The following is a 23257-nucleotide window of genomic DNA, read 5'->3' on the forward strand; positions in this document are numbered from 1 at the left end:
TGTGAAGTATTTCCTTCATGAAATACTGAATACTAACATTTGAAAAACCTCTGTCAATTTTCCTACAAGAAATATAGAATTTGCCCACGGATTTCATGCATGAGCTCTGAAATTCTCTATATTTCCATCAAACAAGTTTGAATTACAGTCTTCAGATATGAGATTTGAAATTCTGTCTCTTTCACATCTGACAATCTGGGGAGAAATGTTCTCATATGAAATATGAATTCTCAAATTTTCACATTTGAAACACTTTCCATATTCATACACAAGAAAGATAATTTTACATGATTCAGAAATTAAGGCCTGAGCTAAATGGCATACACCAAAAAGCTATATTTCATGTATTTCCCAAATAACATATAGAGTTTTCTGTATTTCTTTGATGAAAATCTGGGTGAAGATTTCTCTAGATGAAATAGGGAATTAATATATTTTACATATTTAAAATCAAAACCCTTATGATTACATGGTGGAAGTGATAAATAGATACAGGGGATTCTATCTGATAGGTGAGCTCCTGGAGACCTATAGATGGAGGTTTGTGATGTTGAATACAAAGCAGTGATCAAGAAAATCTGCATGGAAAAGAAATGCAAAATGGTAAAGTGGCTGTGACAGCTAGTGCACTCAGCATGGCCAAGAGGAGCTACCCTACGTCTGAGGTCAGGGGCAGTGGCTAAGAGTGGCAGGGTGGGGCCCCGCAGGAACGGCCGAGAGGAGCCACCCTGGTCCAAGGTCAGGGGCAGCAGCTGGGAGGAGCCCCCCCATGGCCGAGTCCAGGGTGGCGGCTGGGAAGGGCAACCCACATCCAAGGAGTGGTGGCTGCACTGGCACAGGTGGGCCTAGAGGAGTTATACCAAGTGGAAGGTCAGGAAGGGTGGTGGTGATGAGATACCCTTCGTCCAAGGTAAGGAGCAGTTGCTGTGCTTTGCTGGAACATCCATGAAGAGATACCACACACCCCAGGTAAGAGAAACCCAAGTAAGACGGTAGGTGTTGCAAGAGGGCATCAGAGGGCAGACACACTGAAACCATACTCACAGAAAACTAGTCAATCTAATCACACTAGGACCACAGCCTTGTCTGACTTAATGAAACCAAGCCATGCCCACAGAGCAACCCAAGACAGGAGGGTCATGGTAGAGAGGTCTGACAGCATGTGGTCCACTGGAGAAAGGAATGGCAAACCACTTCAGTATTCTTGCCTTGAGAACCCCAGGAACAGTATGAAAAGGCAAAATAATAGGATACTGAACGAGGAACTCCCCAGGTCAGTAGGTATCCAATATGCTACTGGAGACCAGTGGAGAAATAACTCCAGAAAGAATGAAGGGATGGAGCCAAAGCAAAAACAATACCCAGCAGTGGATGTGACTGGTGATAGAAACCAAGTCCAATGCTATAAAGGGCAATATTGCATAGAAACCTGGAAAGTCAGGTCCATGAATCAAGGCAAATTGGAAGTGGTCAAATAAGTGATGATAAGGGTGAACATCTACATTCTAGGAATCAGTGAAGCAAAATAGACTGGAACGGATGAATTTAACTCAGATGACCATTATATCTGCTACTGCAGGCAGGAATACCTCAGAAGAAATGGAGTAGCCATCATGGTCAACAGAAGAGTCCAAAATGCAGTACTTGGATGCAATCTCAAAAATGGCAGAATGATCTCTGTTCGTTTCCAAGGCAAACCATTCAATATCAACCTAGTCCAAGTCTATGCCCCAACCAGTAATGCTGAAGAAGCTGAAGTTGAACGGTTCTATGAAGACCTACAAGACCTTGTAGAACAAACACCCAAGAAAAATGTCCTTTTCATTATGGGGGACTGGAATGTAAAAGTAGGAAGTCAAAATACACCTAGGTTAAAAGGCAAATTTGGCCTTGGGATGCGGAATGAATCAGGGCAAAGACTAATAGAGTTTTACCAATAAAATGCACTGGTCATAGAAAACACCCTCTTCCAACAACACAATAGAAGACTCTATACATGGATATCACTACATGTTCAACACTGAAATCAGATTGAGTATATTCTTTGTTGTCAAAAATGGAGAACCTCTATACAGTCAGCAAAAATAAGACAAGGGGTAGACTGTGGCTCAATCACGAACTGATTATTACCAAATTCAGTCTTAAACTGAAGAAAGTAGGGAAAACCATTTAGACCATATAGGTATGACAAATCAAATCTGTTATGATTATACGGTGGAAGTGAGAAATATGTTTAAGGGCCTAGAACTGGTAGATAGACTGCCTGATGAACTATGGAATGGGGTTTGTGACATTGTACAGGAGACAGGGATCAAGACCATCCATGGAAAAGAAATGCAAAAAAGCAAAGTGGCTGTCTGGCGAGGCCTTTCAAATAGCTGTGAAAAGAAGAGAGGCGAAAAGAAAAGGAGAAAAGGAAAGATATAAGCATCTGAATGCAGAGTTCCAAAGAATAGCAAGGAGAGATAAGAAAGCCTTCTTCAGTGATCAGTGCAAAGAAATGAAGGAAAAGAACAGAATGGGAAAGACCAGAGATGTCTTCAAGAAAATTAGATATACCAAGGGAACATTTCATGCAAAGATGGGGTCGATAAAGGACAGATATAGTCTGGACATAACAGAATCAGAAGATATTAAGAAGATGTTGCAAGAATACACAGAACTGTACAAAAAAGATCTTCATGATCCGGATAATCACGATGGTGTGATCACTCATCAAGAGCTAGACATCCTATAATGTGAAGTCAAGTGGGCCTTAAAACCATCACTACAAACAAAGCTAGTGGATGTCATAGAATTCCAGTGGAGCTAATTCTAATCCTGAAAGATGATGCTGTGAAAGTGCTATGCTCAATATGCCAGCAAATTTGGAAAACTCAGCAGTGGCCAAAAGACTGGAAAAGGTCAATTTTCATTCCAATCCCAAAGATAGGCAAGGCCAAAGAATGCTCAATCTACCACACAATTGCACTCATCTCACATGCTAGTAAAGTAATGCTCACAATTCTCGAAGCCAGGCTTCAGCAATATGTGAACCGTGAACTTCCTGATGTTCAAGCTGGCTTTAGAAAAGGCATAGGAACCAGAGATCAAATTGCCAACGTCCACTGGACCATCAAAAAAGAAACAGAGATCCAGAAAAACATCTCTCTCTGCTTTAGTGACTATGCCAAAGCCTTTGACTGTGTGGATCACAATCAACTCTGGAAAATTCTGAAAGAGATGGGAATAGCCTGCCTCTTGAGAAATCTGTATGCAGGTAAGTAAGCAACAGTTAAAACTGGACATGGAACAACAGACTGGTTCCAAATAGGAAAAGGAATACTTCAAGGCTGCATATTTCCACCCTGCTTATTTAACCTCTATGCAGAGTACATCATGAGAAACACTGTACTGGAAGAAATACAGGCTGGAATCAAGACTGCTGGAAGAAATATCAATAACCCCAGATATGGAAATGACTCCACCCTCATGGCAGAAAGTGAAAAGGAACTAAAAAGCCTCTTGATGAAAGTGAAAGAGGAGACTGAAAAAGTTGGCTTAAATCTCAACATTCAGGAAATAAAGATCATGGCATCCGGTCCCATCACTTCATGCGAAATAGATGGAGAAATAGTGGAAACAGTGTCAGACTTTATTTTTTGGGCTCCGAAATCACTGCAGATGGTGACTGCAGCCATAAAATTAAAAGAGTCTTACTCTTTGGAAGAAAAGTTATGACCAACCTAGATAGTATATTCAAAAGCAGAGACATTACTTTGCCGGCTAATGTCTGTCTAGTCAAAGCTATGGTTTTTCCTGTGGTGATGTATGGATGTGAGAGTTGGACTGTGAATAAGGCTGAGCACTGAAGAATTGATGTTTTTGAACTGTGGTGTTGGAGAAGGCTCTTGAGAGTACCTTCGACTGCAAGGACATCCAACCAGTCCAATCTGAGGGAGATCAACCCTGGGATTTCATTGGAAGGAATGATGCTAAAGCTGAAGCTCCAGTACTTTGGCCACCTCATGCGAAGACTTGACTCATTGGAAAATACTGTGATGCTCGGAGGGATTGTGGGCAGGAGGAGAAGGGAACGACAGAGGATGAGATGGCTGGATGGCATCACTTACTCAATAGATGTTAGTCTGAGTGAACTCCAGGAGTTGGTGATGGACAGGGAGGCCTGGTGTGCTGCAATTCGATGGTCACAAAGCATTGGACATGACTGAGTGACTGAACCGAACTGAACTGAAAATTACCTGGCCTCAAAATGAGCTGAGAAGATTAGTGAAGCTAAATGAAAAGAGAAAAAGGAAAATGATACATATTTGGATGCAGACTCGTAAGGAATAGTAAAAAGAGGTAATACTTTCCACAGTTGTCAAAGCCAATAAATAAAGGAAATAAATAGAATTGTATCCTTACTGATCTCATCAAGAAAATCAGAGATGCCAAGGGAAAACTTCATACAAAGATGAGCACAATAAAGGACAGAAATGGTACGGACGTAACAGAAGTAGAAGCTATTAAGAAGTGGGAAGAATAAACAGATGAACTATGAACTATGACCCAGTTAAGCAGATGAACTATGTACTATGACCCAGTTAAGCACGATGGTATGATCATTCACCTAGGGCCGGACGTCCTGTAATACAAAGTCTAGGGGACTTAGGAAGCATACTTACAAACAAACCTCGTGGACGTGATGGAATTCAGTTGAGATATTTCAAGTTCTAAAAGAAGATGCTCTGAGTGTGTTGCCTTTCATATGCCAGCAAGTTTGGGAGACTCAGCTGTGGCCAGAGGACTGCAAATGGTTAGTTTTCATTCCAACCGCAAAGAAAGGCAATCCAAAGAATGTCCACACAACTGCTTAATTGCACACATTTCACACAGTTGCCGAGAAGGCAATGGCAACCCGCCCCAGTACTCTTGCCTGGAAAATCCCATGGATGGAGGAGCCTGGTAGGCTTCAGTCCATGGGGTCATGAAAGGTCAGACACGACTGAGAGACTTCACTTTTTTTTTTTTCCACTTTCATTCATTGGAGAAGGAAATGGCAACCCTATCCAGTGTTCTTGTCTGGAGAATCCCAGGGACAGCAGAGCATGGTGGGCTGCTTTCTATGTGGTCTCCAGAGTCGGAGACGACTGATGCGACTTAGCAGCAGCAGCAACAGCAGAGAATCGCAAGAACTGCTCAAAATTCCCCAAGCCAAGTTTCAGCAAAATATGAACCATGAGCTTCCAGATGTTCAAGCTGGATTTACAAAGGGCTGGGGAATCCAAGATTAAATTGTCAACACTTGTTGTGTCCTCCAAAAAACAAGAGAAATCCAAGAAAGCATCCATTCCTATTTGACTATGCCAAAGACTTTGATTGACACAACAAAATAACACAAGAGAAAAATGACATCAAAACGTGAACTATTCTTCAAAACACGGGAATACATGCCTCCCGAGAAATCGCACACCCATGTAAATATAATAAATATTTATCAACTTGGAAAATTTTCTCAGTAAATAGCAAAGGTGAACTATGATAGTAGTGCAGGTTATAGAATGTTGTTGAGTAATGTGTAGAGCATTTGATTGGTTATTACATTTCTTTATTGATAATTCAGTAAGCACTTAAAATGTGTCATTGGCAGGCTCTATGTTTCAGCTTATGTGAAAGATACATTAAAGACCTGATATCTGTGCTCTCCTTCCTGGGAGGGCAAACAGAAGTTCCTTCCAATCCGAAGAAAATGTTGAGAGAAAGTTGTGAGAAGGGGCTTAGCATGATTGAAAATAATTTGCATGATTGTAGCTTCAGAAGCACAGTATAAGAGAAAGATAATGAAATTACTAAGGAAAACAGATATCATGTTGTTCAAGAATTTTTTAACCACGCTGATGTGCTGCAGTCACCACCATGAATTTACTCTGTCTCTGTGGCAACAGATAAGCAACGTCTAAAAATGTATTTGGAATTATCGGGTGGAATCTTGGTGTCAGGAAATAAAAAGTGTCCTTAAGGACAGCAGACCAAAATGACCCGATAGAATACATCTTGTAAAGTACATATCTTGTGCTGACCATGGGCCAGTCACTCATTATGTCATGTTATCTTTACAGTGATGGCATAATTGGAATCAAGATTTTGGACATGCTATAATATCTATATTTTCAAGGACAGAATAAATTTCTATAATGAAAGCAATCTGCTGTCTAACCTTTTAAGACTCTACCAGTAACTAATAGAATATAATGTGTGAATGCACCGAAGTTCATACTGTGTATTTTCATTTTTATAACTTTATTTGCATCTCTTCCTTCACCCATACCATCCTAATTTAGCACCGCTTCATTTCATCAGGGATGATTTCAGAAATCACTTTACATCCATTACCTCTTCTCCCTTGTTCTCATTTTCTTGCTTATGAATATTACGTCAGGTGTCATTTACCTACGATGCATAACGAAAGTTTTCTTGAACTGATGAGTTTATAAAACCATGCATTAAAATAGCCAACCATTGAACTAAAGCCTCATTTTACTCTTCCTTGTTTGGAAATAGAAAATGAAACTATGAAGATGAACATGGAAATTTATTGTTCAAATACAAGAATTGTAGATATTTGTTGACATCTACAAATGCAAATTTCAATCTCCCTTAGGCTCCATAATCTGACACATATTTGATAGATCATTTTTAATTAGGGTGGTTTTCACATAATGATGATTATTGATGAGTTTACTTGAAAGAGAGGAGGCAGATGTATAAGCGATTGTTGACACTGAGAACCATGAGTTGCCTCTCTCTTGCAGGTTAAGAAAAGGACTGTCATGGACTGACATATCTCTATGCCTGTCTGGAAATTTAGAAGCTTCCACCATCAGTCCAGAATAACTGCTCTGTAATGGAGATTCGATGTGGTTCTGAGAAGTAGATGTAGTTGTAGTAGCAAAGTCCTCAACGTGGCCATTTACTTGAGGGTAGCTGCTCTGTGAGTGCCAATTAAAAATGCTCAACTTTTTAAAAATTTCAGTTTGATCTACCACAATCTGGTCTGTGTGTCTAACTGATATTGCTGATTGGGCTGGAGATAGGGCACTTGTATGAGTGACTATCTGGCTGGTATGAGGCTTTTGTATGAAAGGCACACTTAAACTTGTGGAGGCTGGAAATGCGCTCTCTCCACTACTTTCTGGAAGAAATTCAGAGTTATGATCATCTTTTTTGACACTTGCTTTAGCATGCTTCTTGTTATCTTGAACTAATGAAGATATTGGAGACACATTGTTAATTCCAACTCTTCTTTGCATTCTTACTAAAAGTTGGGGATGGCCTCTTTTGAAATTTGGATTATAGTAGGTCTGTAACTAAAATCAAAGAATTAAATTATTTAGTTTCTTTATAAACCAAGGTAAAACTGAAAAACAAAGCTAAGTTATAAAAACGTATTCCTTTAATGGAACCAATTAAATAACATCAACTAAAATACCTCTGTTGATAGTTTTAACAGGTCACATGTTAGGAAAAAATATGCTCAACTAAAAGTATGTTGTATATATATATAGTAAATATCATTTTAAGAAGCTTCAGCACTTGTATCTGATTTCGAGTTGTTAGGAAAGTTTGTTAACATCCAATAATCTAACCTCCAGCTGTTTTCAACTTCAAAAAAAATAAAACTTTTTCAACAATTTGTTATCTCAAGTTTAAATTCCGTTTTACCTACATATATGAACATGCTTTCTAGGTCACATGAGTTAATCTGACATATTGCCAATAAGTGAAAATTTTGGAATACCTTACTCAAAAGAGAGATGTTGTTTTCTTCTTCCAGAAAGACAGGTAGTGAAGCCGATCTTTGAACAGTTTGCCGCTTTTTATGAAATCCATAAAGGTTAAGCTGTCGAATTAAACTTTTCATGCTCTTGGTTTCAAATATTCTGAAAGGATCCTTTCTTTCCAAGACTTCTTTCTTAAAGAGTTCTTCATTGATCACTATACATGTGCCTGTGTCATCCCACCAAATAGATTCAAACTGATCACTTTCAACTATATTCCAAAGTTTTTGTGGAAATGTGAGTGAAAGAAAATCATTCACATCATCTCTTTCAGAGACAGAATATGTGTAGTGTGGCCTTTTGATCACAAGATCCTCAGATAAAGCCTGAAAAGCATATTCTTCAATCATAGATCTCAAAACTGAGTCCTCAGTTGTATAATCATACAAAGAAGATCTAATGGAGGTTTCTGAACCAGTGGGTTCATCTTTAGGAGGCCCATCTTGAATTTCTGAAGAAATATGTGCCATCTCAGGGAAATCTTTCTTCAGATAATTTTCTCATTTGTCTAGTTTTACACAATGCAACTTCAAATGATGTTTGGCTGGCCTAAAGAGAGAAACTCTCTCGACCATCACAGAGGTCCTCCCAGTCAAAAAGCTGTGACATCACAAAATCACTGGTCTCCTAGCAATCTAAGGTTAGTTGTGACATCACAAAGTCACTGGTCTCCTAGCAATTGAAGGGTAATTTTCAACCAGTGTTTACTTCAGCATCAACTTAAAATACAGACTGCTTACAGAAATAATAACCAAAACCATGAAGGATGCAACACCTCATTACTAAAGGTTTTTTTGTTGTTGTTGTTTTGTTTTGCTTTGTTTTGGTTGCTGTGTTTGGGATGGCCTTTCTCTTTCTGGCAGTTAGTGGTTCCTCTTCATTGTGGAGGTTCCTCCCTGTGGGTGGAGTTGGAAGAGTGGCTTGTCAAGTTTCCTGGTTAGGGAAGCTTGAGTCAGTGTTCTGGTGGGTGGAGCTGCATCTCTTCTCTCTGGAGTGCAATGAAGTGTCCAGTAGCGAGTTTTGAGATGTTTATGTTTGCTGTTTGGGCAGCCTGTATATTGAAGCTCCGGGCTATGCTCTTGTGTTGCTGGAGAATTTTTGTGGTATGTCTTGCTCTGGAACTTATTGGCTCTTGGGTGGTGCTTGGTTTCAACATAGGTATGGAGGTTTGTGGATGATTTCTCTTTTTTTAAAATAAATTTATTTATTTTATTTGGAGGATAATTACTTTACAATATTGTATTTCTTTTGTCATGCATTAACATATATCTGCCACAAGTATACACGTGTTCCCCTTCCTGAACCCCTTCCCTCCTCCGAATCCATACCATCCCTCTGGGTAGTCCCAGTGCACTAGCCCCAAGCATCCAGTATCATCCATTGAACCTGGGCTGGTGACTCATTTCATATATGATATTATACATGTTTCAATGTCATTCTTCCAAATCATCCCACCCTCTCACTCTCCCACAGAGTCCAAAAGAATTTTCTATACATCTGTGTCTCTTTTGCTGTCTCACATACAGGGTTATCGAAAAATCACATCTATAAATCTACTTTATTTCTAAAATACAAGTGATTTATCATCCTTCTACAGACACATTCTTAATATTCAGTACTGTTACCCTCACAAACTTGGTCTACTTGCTTCTGTGCAAAAAAAATTATGAGCTGACTGTGGGTTTCAGTAATTAAAAAAAAAAAAAAAAAAGTGTTCATTGTAGTACCGAGGAAGATGTCTTAGCAGCTCTTGCTTCAAAAACACAAGCCTTCAAATACTTTCAGGGGAAATATTTTAATGACTGAGCGAGAGTGGAACATGGGGTCTGTGATCAATATTGGGACATTCTACTAATGGCCTATTACTGAGGATATTGGGAGTCCACATCATCGACAGTCTAGTTCCAACTATGTACTTTAATTTCAGCCTGGTTTGGGCTTTAGCATCACTAAAACTGTTTACAGGATATTGCTAAGAATGTTATCGATGGCCCTTGCTGCTGCTGCTGCTGCTAATTTGCTTCAGTCGTGTCCGACTCTGTCCACCCCAAAGACGGCAGCCCACCAGGCTCCCCCGTCCCTGGGATTCTCCAGGCAAGAACACTGGAGTGGGTTACCATTTCCTTCCCAACGACGGCCCTTGAGGAGGGACTAAAGACCCTTGAATTTGATTAATGGCTAAATCATTATTATTCTCTATTGCTTCATCATTTTCCTCTGTTTCTGTCTTTTCTAGCTTCTCTGATTAAAATTACTTTTCAACGTGAGGAGGTCAAAAATCTCCTACCTCTCTCTCGATTTCAATGCTTTTCAATCTTAAGAAGGGACTGCTTAGTACAAGAAAGGAAAAACAGTCTTGGACTTAGAGCTTGATCATAAATGTGACAGAAAATCTCAGTGCAGGTTCAGTTTCTTTTTCATGTTTCCCAGCTCTTGGAGTGATTGAGTCAGCAACAACTTTGACTTTTTTCTGTTGAGATGGAGCATGGAGTTGGAAATAATTCTAAAATCTAAGCTTGCTATCAATAGTTTATGATATCAAAACATATCTCTCTTCTTTATATATAATATATATATTTCTATATGAGTATTTTGTCATTAAACTGGACAAACATTTGAAAATTGGTATATATTTATGAAAAGAAGAGAGCTGAGTGATATAAAAGAGTCCTCATATTTTACATGCAGCCAAGAAAACATATTTTGAAGTATTTCAACTTACATAATATTCAATAATTGAGTAGATTTTGAATCGTTCTACATTTGGGTTTTCTTTTTTTCCCATTTTTATTACACCTAACATGAATTAAAAGCCATTGCACTTTTTTTCATACACACAGTCATGCATAGACAGGTGTATATATGTATATATATATATATCAAAATATAATTTTAGGCAACTTTATTTAGGTGACCAAACTCATTGCTAGCTCCCAAGATCTTAATAAATTGTGTGGGAAGCCCTACATTACTTAATATCTTTCTGGCTTAAACATTAATATCTTGTTGCTGAAAATCTCTCCTTTAATCTAGCTCATTTTCCACTATTCTTTCTGTAATTAGAGTTAGGGCTCATAATTATGAGGGCACCTTGAACTCAGAAAATTGCAACTCAGTTTACTTAGTGATATTGTTCAAAAAATGCTGTTGTTTTCCTCACATTGGACACAATTTTATTTTATTTATTTTTAACATAAATTCATTTATTTTAAGAGTAATCTGATTGCTTTACAATATTGCATCGGTTTTGCCATACATTAACATGGATCTGCCACGGGTGTACACGTGTTCCCTATCCTGAAAACCCCTGCTACCTCCCTCCTCAAACCATTCCTCATGGTTATCCCAGTGCACCAGCCCCGAGGATCCTGTATCATGCATCGAACTGGTCTGGTGATTCGTTTGACAAATAATATTATACATGTTTCAATGCCATTATCCCAAATTATCCCACCCTCACCTTCTCTCACAGAGTCCAAAAGACTGTTCTATACATCTGTGTCTATTTTGCTGTCTCACGTACAGGTTTATCATGACCATCTTTCTAAATTCCACATATATGCGCTAGTTTACTCTATTGGTATTTTTCTTTCTGGCTAACTTCACTCTGTATAATAGGCTTCAATTTCATCCACCTCACTAGAACTGATTGAAATGTATTCCTTTTAGTGGTTGAGTAATACTCCATTGTGTATGTGTACCACCACTTTCTTATCCATTAGTCTGCTGATGGACATCTAGGTTGCATCCATGCCCTGGCTATTATAAACAGCCCTGTGGTGAACATTGGGGTACACGTGTCTCTTTCAATTCTGGTTTCCTTGGTGTGTATGGCCAGAAGTGGGATTGCTTGGTCGTATGATAGTTCTATTTACAGTTTTTTGTTTGTTTGTTTGTTTGTTTTTTAAGGAATCTCCACAGTGTTCTCCATAGTGGCTATACTAGTTTGCAATTCCACTAACAGTGTAAGAGCATTCCCTTTTCTCCATACCCTCCCCAGCATTTATTGCTTGTAGACTTTGGATAGCAGTCATTCTGACTGGCATGAAATGGTACCTCTATATAGTTTTGATTAGCATTTTTCTGATAATAAGTAATGTTGGGAATCTTTTCATATGTTTGTTAGCCATCTGTATGTCGTCTTTGGAGAAATGTTTGTTTACTTCTTTCACCTATTTTATCATGGGGTCGTTTATTTTCCTGGAATTGAAGTTCAGGAGTTGTTTGTATACTTTTGAGATAAATTCTTTGTCAGTTGCTTCAGTTCAGTTCAGTTCAATTCAGTTCAGTTCAGTCGTGTGTGACTTTTTGAAACCCCATAAATTGCAGCACATCAGGACTCCCCGTCCATCACCAACTCCCGGAGTTCACGCAAACTCATGTCCGTCGAGTCAGTGATACCATCCAGCCATCTCATCCTCTGTCGTCCCCTTCTCCTGCTTCCAATCCCTCCAAGCTTCAGAGTTTTCCAGTGAGCCAACTCTTCATATGAGGTGGCCAAAGTACTGGAGTTTCAGCGTTAGCATCATTTCTTCCAAAGAACGCCCAGGAATGATCTTCTTTAGAATGGACTGGTTGGACCTCCTTGCAGTCCAAGGGACTCTCAAGAGTCTTTTCCAACACTACAGTTAAAAGCATCAATTCTGCAGTGCTCAGCTTTCTTCGCAGTCCAACTCTCATATACTAACAAGACTATTGGAAAAACCATAGTCTTGACCAGATGGAACTTTGTTGGCAAAATAATGTCTCTGCTTTTGAATATGCTGTCTAGGATGGTCATAACTTTCCTGTCATAGGGTAAGCGTCTTTTAATTTCATGGCTGCAGTCACCATCTGCAGTGATTTTGGAGCCCCCCAAAATAAAATCTGACACTGTTTCCACTGTTTCCCCACATATTTCCCATGAAGTCATGGGACCAGATGCCAGGATCTTAGTTTTCTGAATTTTGACCTTTCAGCCAACATTTTCACTCTCCTCTTTCAGTTTCATCAAGAAGCTTTTTAGTTCCTCTTCACTTTCTGCCATAAGGGTGGTGTCATCTGCGTATCTGAGGTGATTGATATTTCTCCTGGCAGTCTTTGTTCCAGATTGTGCTACTTCCAGCCCAGTATTTCTCGTGATATACTCTGCATATAAATTAAACAAGCAGAGTGACAATATATAGCCTTGACAGACTCATTTTCCTATTTGGAACCAGTCTGTAGTCCCATGTCCTGTTCGAACTGCTGCTTCCTGACCTGCATATAGGTTTCTCAAGAGGCAGGTCAGGTGGTCTGGTATACCCATCACTTTCAGAATTTTCCACAGTTTACTGTGATCCACACAGTCAAAGACTTTGGCATAGTCAATAAGGCAGAAGTAGATGTTATTCCGGAACTCTCTTGCTTTGTCAATGATCCAGCTAATGTTGGCATTTTGATTCTGGTTCCTCAGCCTTTTGTAAAACCAGCTTGAACATCTGGAAGTTAATGGTTCATGTATTACTGAAGCCTGGCTTGGAGAATTTGGAGCAGTACTTTACTAGCGTTTGAGATGGATGCAATTGTGCAGTGATTGAGCATTCTTTGGTTCTGCCTTTCTTTGGGATTGGAATGAAAACTGATGTTTTCCAGTCCTGTGGCCACTACTGAGTTTCCCAAATTTGCTGCCATATTGAGTGAAGCACTTTCACGGCACCTCTAAAAGGGGGCAAAATCCGTAAACAGACATTTCTTTAAAGAAGACATACAGATGGCTAACAAACACAGGAAATATGCTTAAAATCATTCCTTATTAGAGAAACAAAAAATTAAAATTAATGTGTAGTCATGTCACACTGTTCAGAGTGGCCATCACCAGAAATTCTACAAGCACGAAATCCTGGGGAGGTTGTGGAGAAAAGTTAATCCTAATACACTGCTAGTGGTAACACAAACTGGTACAACCTGTATGCAGAACAATTTGGTGAATCCTTGAGAAACTGGGACTAGAACTGTCATACGATTGAACAACACCCCTTCTTGGCATATACCCAGAGGGAATTACAATCAAAAGAGACACATGTACCGAAATGTTTATTACAATTCTCTTTACAAAACTATGACATGGATGTAATCTAGATGCACATCAGCCAATGAAAATATAAGGACGTTTTGTTATATATTCAAACAGAATATTACTTAGCTACAGAAAAACATATATTGGTGTCACTTTTAGTGAGGCAGTTCAACCTGCAGCCTATTATTCAGAGTAAAAAAAAAAAAGTTAGAAAGAGAGAGGCAAATATTGTTTATTAATGTGTATAAATGGGATTTAGGAAGACAGTAACAATGATTCTGCATGAAGGCTAGTAAAAAAGATCCACATATAAAGAACAGACACTGAGACTCAGTGGGAGAGTTCAAGGATGGGATGATTTGAGAAAATAGCATTGAAACAGGTACATTTCCATATACAAAAGAGATGACTAGTGCAAGTTCAATGCATGAAAGATACATCCAACTCTTGTGCTGTGGAAGAACCCAGAAGCATGGGGTAACAAGGGAGGTTTGAGTTGTGTTCAGGATAGGGGGGCACATATATCCATGTGGCTGATTCATGTTGATGTATATGTCAAAAACCAACACAGTAATACACAGTAATTCTATTCCAATGAAAAAAATCATTTTTTAAAAGAAATATGAAGAAATAAAAAAGAATGCATTCAGAAATCTCAGGGACATGCTCCAGAATACAACCTCAACAGTTGTTTCATATCTATTCAAGAAAGCGGGCTTAGGAGGGGCAGAACATGTGTACTGGTATAAAAGCTGAAAGTCGAAGAAGATAAGCTTGAGATTGCAACTATGCAGTTGCAGCATGACCTCAGTATCATAATCTAAATAGTGAAAGATGCATGCAGCAGAATGCAAGCTTAGTAGATCAGCATGACTACTGTGGAGCGTAGGCTCAGTAGGAGTTAAATGCATGCACTTGAGCATCCTTTCAGGAGTGACGGTACGTATGTTTCAGAGTGAAGATAAATAGGTGCAGCAAAAGTGCTCTAAAATGGTGGACAAATACTTGTAAGAAGGAAGGTTCAGAGTGGAAGTTCAGTATTTGCTATAGACTTAGACTTAAGTTGAAGACAGTAGGGAAGACCACTAGATGATTCAGGTTTGACCTAAATCAGATCCCTTATGATGGTACAGTGGACATGAGAAAATATTTAAGGCATTAGGTATGATAGAGTGTTTGAAGAACTACATATGGAGGTTCATGAAATTGTAGAGGAGGCAGTGATGAAGACCATCCCCAAGAAAATGAATGCAAAAAGGCAAAATGGTTGTCTGAGGAGGCCTTACAAATAACTGAGAAAGGAATAGAAACAAAAGGCAAAGGAGAAAAGGGAAGATATACCCATATGAATACAGTGTACCAAAGAATAGCAAAGAGCGATAAGAAAGCCTTCCTCGGTGATGAGTGCAAAAAATAGGTGAAAGCAACAGAATGGGAAAGACTAGAGATCTCTTCAAGAAAATTAGAGATACCAAGGGAACATTTCATGCAAAGGTGGACACAATAAAGGACAGAGATTCTATGGACTGAACAGTAGCAGAAGATATTAAGAAGAGGTAGCAAAAATCTATACAGCAAAGATTGAAGAACTATGCAGAAAAGATTTCCATGATCCAGATAATCATCATGATCTAATCACTCACCTAGAGCCAAACATCCTGGAATGTGAGGTCAAGCGCGCCGCAAGAAGCATCAATAGAAACAAAGCTAGTGGAGATACAGAACTTCAGTTGAGTGATTTCAAATCCTAATAGATAGTGCTGTGAAAGTGCTGAACTCAATATGCAAGCAAATTTGGAAAACTCAGCAGTGGCTACAAGACTGGAAAAGATCAGCTGTTCCAGTATATGCATTTTAGAGCTTCTTCTCTGTAATGGTGAAATATGTTCCACACAGAGTTAGACAAGACTGAAGCAATCCTGTGCAAATAGTTGCAAGATTTTTTTTTTAACCTGTAGCAGCTTTTTTCCAATGAGAGTTGACTGTGAAGGTGGAGCAGCTGCTTGGCTTTGAGGGACTCAGGTGGTGTCAAATGGGCAGGGTGCAGGGACACAGACTAACTACACCACAGGAGTTATGGCCCTACCAGAGTCTTTTTTTTTTTTTTTTAGCTCTTGTATCTGGTGATAAGAAGGCCTCTTTGGCCAGTCTTCTCCCTAGTTCCACCTATTCAGCCATTCAGAAGGCTTCCTTGCCTGGGATCCTTCTCTGTCGTTCAATGTATCAACACATAAAGAGAACTTCCTGGCTGGGGTCCTACTGTGTAAATCAGTGCATCTGACACTTTAAGGAGTATCCTGAGTGGGATTCTACTCTAGCACGGTGCATCAGGCACTTAAAGGAGGACCCTGCAGGTGATGTCCTGCTCTGCATTTCAGTGTGTTCAGCATTTGATGGGTCAGCTTCACTATTGTAGTAACTGCTGATGTTAGCATGTGGGGAGAGAGAGGCTATGGTGATTGCTCCACCCACTACATGTGACTCGGTGTTATTGCCTTGCTTTCATGGCTGCCTGGCTTTCCTGCACAGGCAGACCCTACCACAGTCTCCTCCCTCACACCCCCTCTCTCCATCTCTCCCCAGTAAACAGCAGCCCTCCCCATGAATTTTTGCAAAATCCCTAAACTGCAGTTCCCAGCCACTGTGCCTTTCAGGGGATAGATGTCCTTGTTGGGGAATGTATGGCTGCAGCAAGGACCCTCTGATTCTCATTGCACCTAGCTTTTCACAGATCAGCTGTTTCACTCTCAGCTTTAAATGTGTATTCTATGATTCAGACGATTGACCCAATGTGGGATTGGACCTCAGCTTCAGTTGCTTCCCCCACTCAGGGTAGATCCAGTCCTACTAATACTCTTGATTTACCCCCAGTTCTTTCATCCTACTGAGTTTTGCATGGTTCTATATATTCTTTTCCACTTGTCAGGTACTCCTGTCTACTTTCCGGTACTGTTCTGATTACTCTTCTGTGTCTGAAGGTGTATGCCTGATGTATCCATGGAGAGATGTACTCCACATCCACTTAGAGCTCCATCATCTTGTTCTCTCATCTCAAGAGAGTTTTAGAGCACAGAATCCACCGTGGTAGTGTGTGTGCTATAAAATGTGAGTTCGGATATACTCTTGAGGGCAAGCTCAGTGATTTTAGCACAGCTGATCTAAAGCATACCTTTAGTGTTGGCCAGACACATGCTTCAAATGTAAAGAAAATTATTTATGGTGTGCCAATTCTAGAGCGCAAGATCAGTGGTTGTGTAACATTTCCTGTAGAATGCAAGTTTAATTGTGAAAAGAGGTATGCTCCGCAATGCAACTGAGCAGTTTTAGACATCTTGTGGTAGAGTACATGGTCAATAGTGGCAGGAACTGTGCTCTAGTGTGCATTCAGCAGTGGCTGGACGCATGTTGCCAGTGCCAATGGGATGGCTTCAGACAGCCTGCTTTAAGTGCAAGCACACTAGTGGCAGAACGTGTGCTCCAGATTGCAAGCTAAGCTGTTTCAGTACTTCCAGGCTAGAGCTAAGACGCAGTAGTGATGCATGCAGGCTTCAAAGTGCCATCCTACTATTTGTGTCACACCCGCTCTAGAGCACAGTCTAAGTAGTGGTGGGGAGAATCCGCAAAAGCACCATCTCAGGAGATGAAGCATGTGTTCTCTAAAGCCAAGATTCAGTATTTGAAGCATGCCTGCTCTAGATCACGGGTCTGTATTAACAGGGATATGCCTAAAGTGTGTTTCACTGTTGAGAGGCATGTTGAAGAGCTAAGTTCAGCAGATGCAGCATGCCTGCTCTACATGTGCTTCAGAGTGTTGTCTCAGGAGTTGCAGTGCTCTTGGTCAAGAGTGCAGACTGCAGAGGGACATGTTCTCTTGAAAGCTGGGTTTTTATTTTTGGCTGCATATCCAGAGATTAAATTCAGAAAATGTGATATACCTGCTCTGCCACACAAGCTCAGTAGTGGGAAGACAAGCCCTCAACAGTGCAAGCGCAAGGGTTGTGGCATATGCGTATTGTGACACACGATCAATTTAGGCAGGGCATATGAAGTATACACCAAGTCTGTAGTGGCGGCATGTCACCCATATATATACAGGTACACTACTCACAGCTTGCACAGTCTAGAGTGCTAGGTGACTAGCAGCAAAATGGCTGGTATAAAATGTCACTGGAGTAATTGTTGCACACATCTTCTCGAGAAATACCTCAAGGAAGTTAATATAATACTTCAGAATTCAAGGTCACTAGTGGTCACACAGTTGATCTAGAATGACGGTTCACTTGTGGGTAGGATATGTGTTTTAGAAAGCAGCCTCCTGGAGTAGGTCCTCCAGAGTGCAACCTCAGTAGTTGGGACACCTGCTCTAGAGTTCAGGAAGAACAGTGGGGAAAATATGCAACAGAGGGCAAGCCAAGTCATTGGTAATTTTCAGCTGCAGAGTGTAGGCTCACAGGTTTAAGCACACAGGCCATCGAGCAAGATTAGTAGTACTGGAACTCATGCTGTATAAGGCAGATTCAGCAGTGATAAAGCAGTGTACCAGGGTGCAAAATCAGTAGCTGAAACGTGAATATTTTGGGGTCTGGGCTTACAAGTGGCAAGACACAGGCTTCCGAGTCTGAAATAAGTAATGGCCACACACATGCTCTAGACCACATGTTCACTAGCTGTGCCATGCCTGCTTAGTGTAAGGACTCAGAAGTGACAAGTGTGCTGTAGTGTTAGGATTTATACTGCTGGGATGCATGATTCAGTGTGCAGTTGTGTAGTTCAGGCATTCTTACTTGACAGCACAGTCTCAGTAGTGTCAGAACATTGGCTCTTGAAGGCACACGCAGCCATGATGGGATATATGCTTCTAAGTAAATCTCAGTAGTGCAAAACCCATGATGAAATGTACTCACTCTGTAGTCATGAGATCTGTACTCCCAGCTGCACCTTCAGTTACTGTGGCATGTGTGCAACTATAGGATGTTCTCAGCCATGTCCAGATGCCTGCACTTGTGCTCATGCTCAGTAGAGGCATACAATATCCTCCAGTGTTTAAACTCACTCTGTCTACAGGAGTGCTGGCTCAGTTGTGTCCAGAAGCGAACTTCAGAGTGCAAGTTCAGTAACAGTTTAGGCACAGCTGAACTACAATGCAGGTTGAGTAGTGGCCTGACTTACCTATAAAGAAACAAGCTACTGATTGTGATATTTATGCTTTAGAGTGAAAGTTCAGCCGGTGATGAACTCTTCTTCTGGAAGGCAATTTCAGTTGTACAGGGATGCAGAATCCAGAGTGTAATATACAAAAAGTGTATGTGTACTTACAACATGCATGTTTTAAGGACAGGCTCAGTAGTGGCAGGCCATATCCTAAAGAATCCAGGTTTAGGAGTGATGGGATGTATGCTCTACTGTGCAGTCTCAGTGACAGCAATGCACTTGTTCTAAAGCTTGTTGATAGTCTCAATAGTGGCAGAAAGGGTGATCCAGATTGGAAACTAAGTAGTTCAGGCGAGAGTCCTCTACATGGCGGCCTCAGTATTGACAAGCGCATATTCCAGAGGGCAAGTTCAGTGTTTGTAGCATGAGTCGTTTTAAATAAGAGAAGGAAATGTCAACCCACCCCAATATTCTTGTCTGGAGAATCTTGTGGACAGACTGGCGTCGTGGGCTACTGTCCATAGGTTCACACGGAGTCGGATAAGACTAAAGCGACTTAGCATGCATGCATGCATTGGAGACGGAAGTGGCAACTCACTCCAGTATTCTTGCCCCAAAAATCCTAGGGATAGGGGAGCCTGGTGGGCTGCTATCTATGCGGTCACACAGAGTCGGACACGACTGAAGTGACTTAGCAGCAGTAGCAGCAGCAGCAGCAGCAGGAGCAGCAGCAGCAGCGGTTTCAAATCAGGGGTCAGTAATTGTGAAAAGCTTCTTGCATTTTCAGTCGTTAACACATGCCAGGTCCAGAGTGCAGACACACTTGGTTGTGATACTTATGCTCTAGAGTTGTAATGTATGTTCCAGAGTCCTAGCTAAATACTGCACCTGCCCTAATTCAATTCTTAGTAAAAGCAGAATGTAAACTCTTGATTTCAACCTCAGTAGTTGCTGCATGCATAATCCGAAATAGTGGTGCATACACTCATGAGTGCCAGATCATGAACTGCAGGATAATTGCCACCAAATGGGGCACAACAGTGGTAAGAAGGATACTTCAGAGTTCAAAGTAAGTTGCTGCTGGATGCATACTACAGAGGGTGAGCTCAGTAGCTTCACTGAGTGCATGCTTCACACTATGAGCTAAACAGTACTTGATGGTGTTATGTTGACAGTATGCTTACTTTAGAGAACTTGCTTAGTAGTGACAGAATGCATACTCTGAAAATAAACTCAGCAGACTTATCCTTAGATGGCAGTGACATATGAGAAGGAGTTCAAATATTCCTCAGTAAATACCTCCAAAGATTGTCAGGATATGGAGTAACTTTCACTAAACAAGTTATATATGCTGACAGAGGACACTAGATACCCAGAAAGGCCAATAATGAGGTAGGAGAAGGGATAAACAAGAATAGAGGAACAAATGATTTAGGGATAGAGACTGATTCTAGAACCAGACATGCAACAATGGACTGGTTCTGAATTGTAACCCTGCTTGTTTAAATTAGATGCAGAGTACATCATGTGAAATGCCAGACTGGATGAAACACAAGCCTGAATCAAGATTGCTGGGAGAAATAGCAATAACTTCAGATACACAGATGGCAAAACCCATATAGCAGAAAGCGAAGAGGGACTGAAGAGCCCTCTTGATGAAAGTGAAACAGGAGAGTGAAAATGCTGGCTTAAAATTCAACATTCAAAAATGAAGATCATGGTATCTGGTCCCATGATTTCATGGCAAGTAGATGGGGAAACAATGGAAACAGTGTGAGACTTTATTTTCTTGGCTCCAAAGTCACTGTAGATGGTGGCTGCAGCATAAAATTAAAAGATACATGCTTCTTGGGAAATAAAGCTGTGACCAAACTAGACAGCATATTTAAAAGCAGAGACATTACCTTGCCATCAAATGTCTTTCTAGTCTAAGCTATAATTTTTCCAGTAGTCATGAATGGATGTGAGAGTTGAACTATACAGAAAGCTGAGCCCTGAAACTTGACGTTTTTGAAGTGTGGTGTTGGAGAAGACTATTGAGAGTCCCTTGGATAGCAACGAAATACAATCAGTCAGTAAGAAATTCAGTTCTGAATATTCATTGGAAGGACTGATGCTAAAGCTGAAGCTACAATACCTTGGCTACCTGATGCGAAGAACTGACTCTCACAAATGATGAAGAAGGCAGGAGGAAAAGTGGATGAGAGAGGATGAGATTGAGTCCATCACTGACTCAATGGAGATGAGTTTGAGCAAGCTATGGAAGCTGGTGATGGACAGAGGAGCAGGGTGTGCCACAGTTCTTGGGGTTACAAATAGCTGAACTGAGCAACTGAACTGAACTTGTGTTGGGGATAGAAAGTCAATTCTGAGTTAGTTTGATAAGAAGTCTGGCCTCCCCAAAGCGGAGAAAGGTGTCTGGATTGTTGAGGAGGAGATGGAGGGGTCTAGAATTCTCAAGGAGGAGAAAATGGCAAACATGTTTGTTTGCTGGTTGTTTGCATTTCTCTATATTCCTATATTCTCTATATTCCTTAGTCTTAGTCACATAAAGTGCTTTTTTTTTCTCCTTTAAAAATGGAACTGATGATTACACAGAAAACAACTCAGTTTAAACTCTGTAACTGAGATTGTATAGCAACAGTGTATCATGTTTGAGGACAGTTTCTCCTTCCTGAAAACCTTCTGACTAATCCTAATATTTTAGAAGATGTATTATGGGAGTGGGTCTGGTAGAGTCTTTCTATTGTTAAATTCTAATCCTTTGATCCTAAAATATAAATTGTGGGAATAGGTCTGGTAAAATTTTCACAAACTTGAGACATTCTCTTGATTTGTTATAATAGCTATATTAAAATGTGTGTAACACCCTAGCTAACACTAGCAAGGGGTGGGGTCGGGGGGGCTTTCTCCGGTCCCCTTCTGATGTCCATGTCAGAAGCTTTCTCTGTCCCTTTTCTTACTTTAATAAAACTCTGCTGTGCAAGAGCTCTTGAGTGATCAAGTCTGGTCCCTGATCCTGAAGTTAAATCTTCTTCTTCAGAGATTATGTTTATGGAACTATTCATCTTAAGCTATTAGAGAAGGAGAAGTTTCCATACCGCAGGAAACCCTCTCAGAAGTTGATTCAGTGGGCCACTTTGGAATCTCAGAGCGTAGTATAAGCACCCACTCCCCCTCAAACAAAAATCATCTCAGAATTCAAGCCAAAAAGGCAATTATCAGTGAAGAATTGCCTTACACTCTCGTGTTCAACCACCTTGAGTGGGGGCTATGTACGGAGGCGCCCTCTGCATCTTCAGTCCTTAGAATAAAGACGGGGTTTCAATGCCCTGAGGACACTCTGAGAGGACTAATGTAATGTAGCAGCCCGAACCACAGAATGCTAGATAGATAAAATTAAAAAAAATTAATAAATAAAAGGAATGTTCCTATAAGAAGGCTCTAAGACCACAAAGCGACCCCTGACCTGCTCACATAACAGATTGTACCCTAGTATTTACCAAAGGAGAGCAAGCCAGCTTCCATTACAGCCCTCCCAGGAGGCAAAGTTTCTGTTTATAACCAGAGGCAGAAGGCCATAAACTTTTAGGCCCAGGAGACTGCATCTCCTTCTAACCTGTGAGCAGAGTCTATCCATGAACAGCCTCTAACCATGGCTTCCTGGGATCTGGGACAGTGTAAAGCTGCCAAGAGTGTCATAACCTGAGATCAGCTCCTCTGAGGAGATGCACAGCTCACCATGGACTGTATCTTTTTGAAGTATCTGAGAAACTGCCCAGATTGAACCTGAGCAGTGTACAAAAATGATGGCCCACCAGGTACTATGACATCACAGCTATCCCGAGAGCCTGAGTTGCTCATTGGAACCATGTACTCTGGAACATCCTGGAACCTGAGCAGCATGGACCTGGGAAGTGCATGAGATACAGATACATGGCCCAGCTGTGACTGCACCTTCACGGAGCACTCAGGAGCTTGAGTGGTTGGATCTGAGAAGTGCACATCACCTTGGATTTTGGCAGACCCTGTGCTTTCCATTCATACCAGGGTTCCCCACAAATCCCAGTGGTATTTCTTTGCAGTGTTCCTGCCTCTCCACCGCACAGAAGGGCAAGTGACCCTGAATAAAGTCTACTGTTACCACTTCCTATTATGGCTAAGATTAGATGTTGAAAAGATTTGTAAGCTGAGGAGGCCATCCTAAGTAAAGATAAAACAGGAGATCCATTCCAGAAGTGGCAGGTAC

The 23257-nt window shown here is 40.7% G+C and overlaps 1 protein-coding gene and 1 pseudogene across 1 annotated transcript; one reads left to right on the forward strand and one right to left on the reverse strand.

The window, feature by feature from the left end:
• Positions 1–23257, forward strand: part of LOC132659073 (testis-specific Y-encoded protein 1-like) — a 598357-nt pseudogene that overhangs the window by 260554 nt on the left and 314546 nt on the right.
• On the reverse strand, positions 6630–8290 carry LOC132658972 (heat shock transcription factor, Y-linked-like). The gene is made up of 2 exons (XM_060408504.1): positions 7781–8290; positions 6630–7349 (listed from the first exon to the last, which is right to left on the reverse strand). Exons 1-2 carry the CDS (start codon positions 8288–8290, stop codon positions 6630–6632), a joined length of 1230 nt encoding a protein of 409 aa, XP_060264487.1.

The sequence above is a fragment of the Ovis aries genome, chromosome Y (assembly GCF_016772045.2).
Source record: "Ovis aries strain OAR_USU_Benz2616 breed Rambouillet chromosome Y, ARS-UI_Ramb_v3.0, whole genome shotgun sequence".
NCBI lineage: Eukaryota > Metazoa > Chordata > Mammalia > Artiodactyla > Bovidae > Ovis > Ovis aries.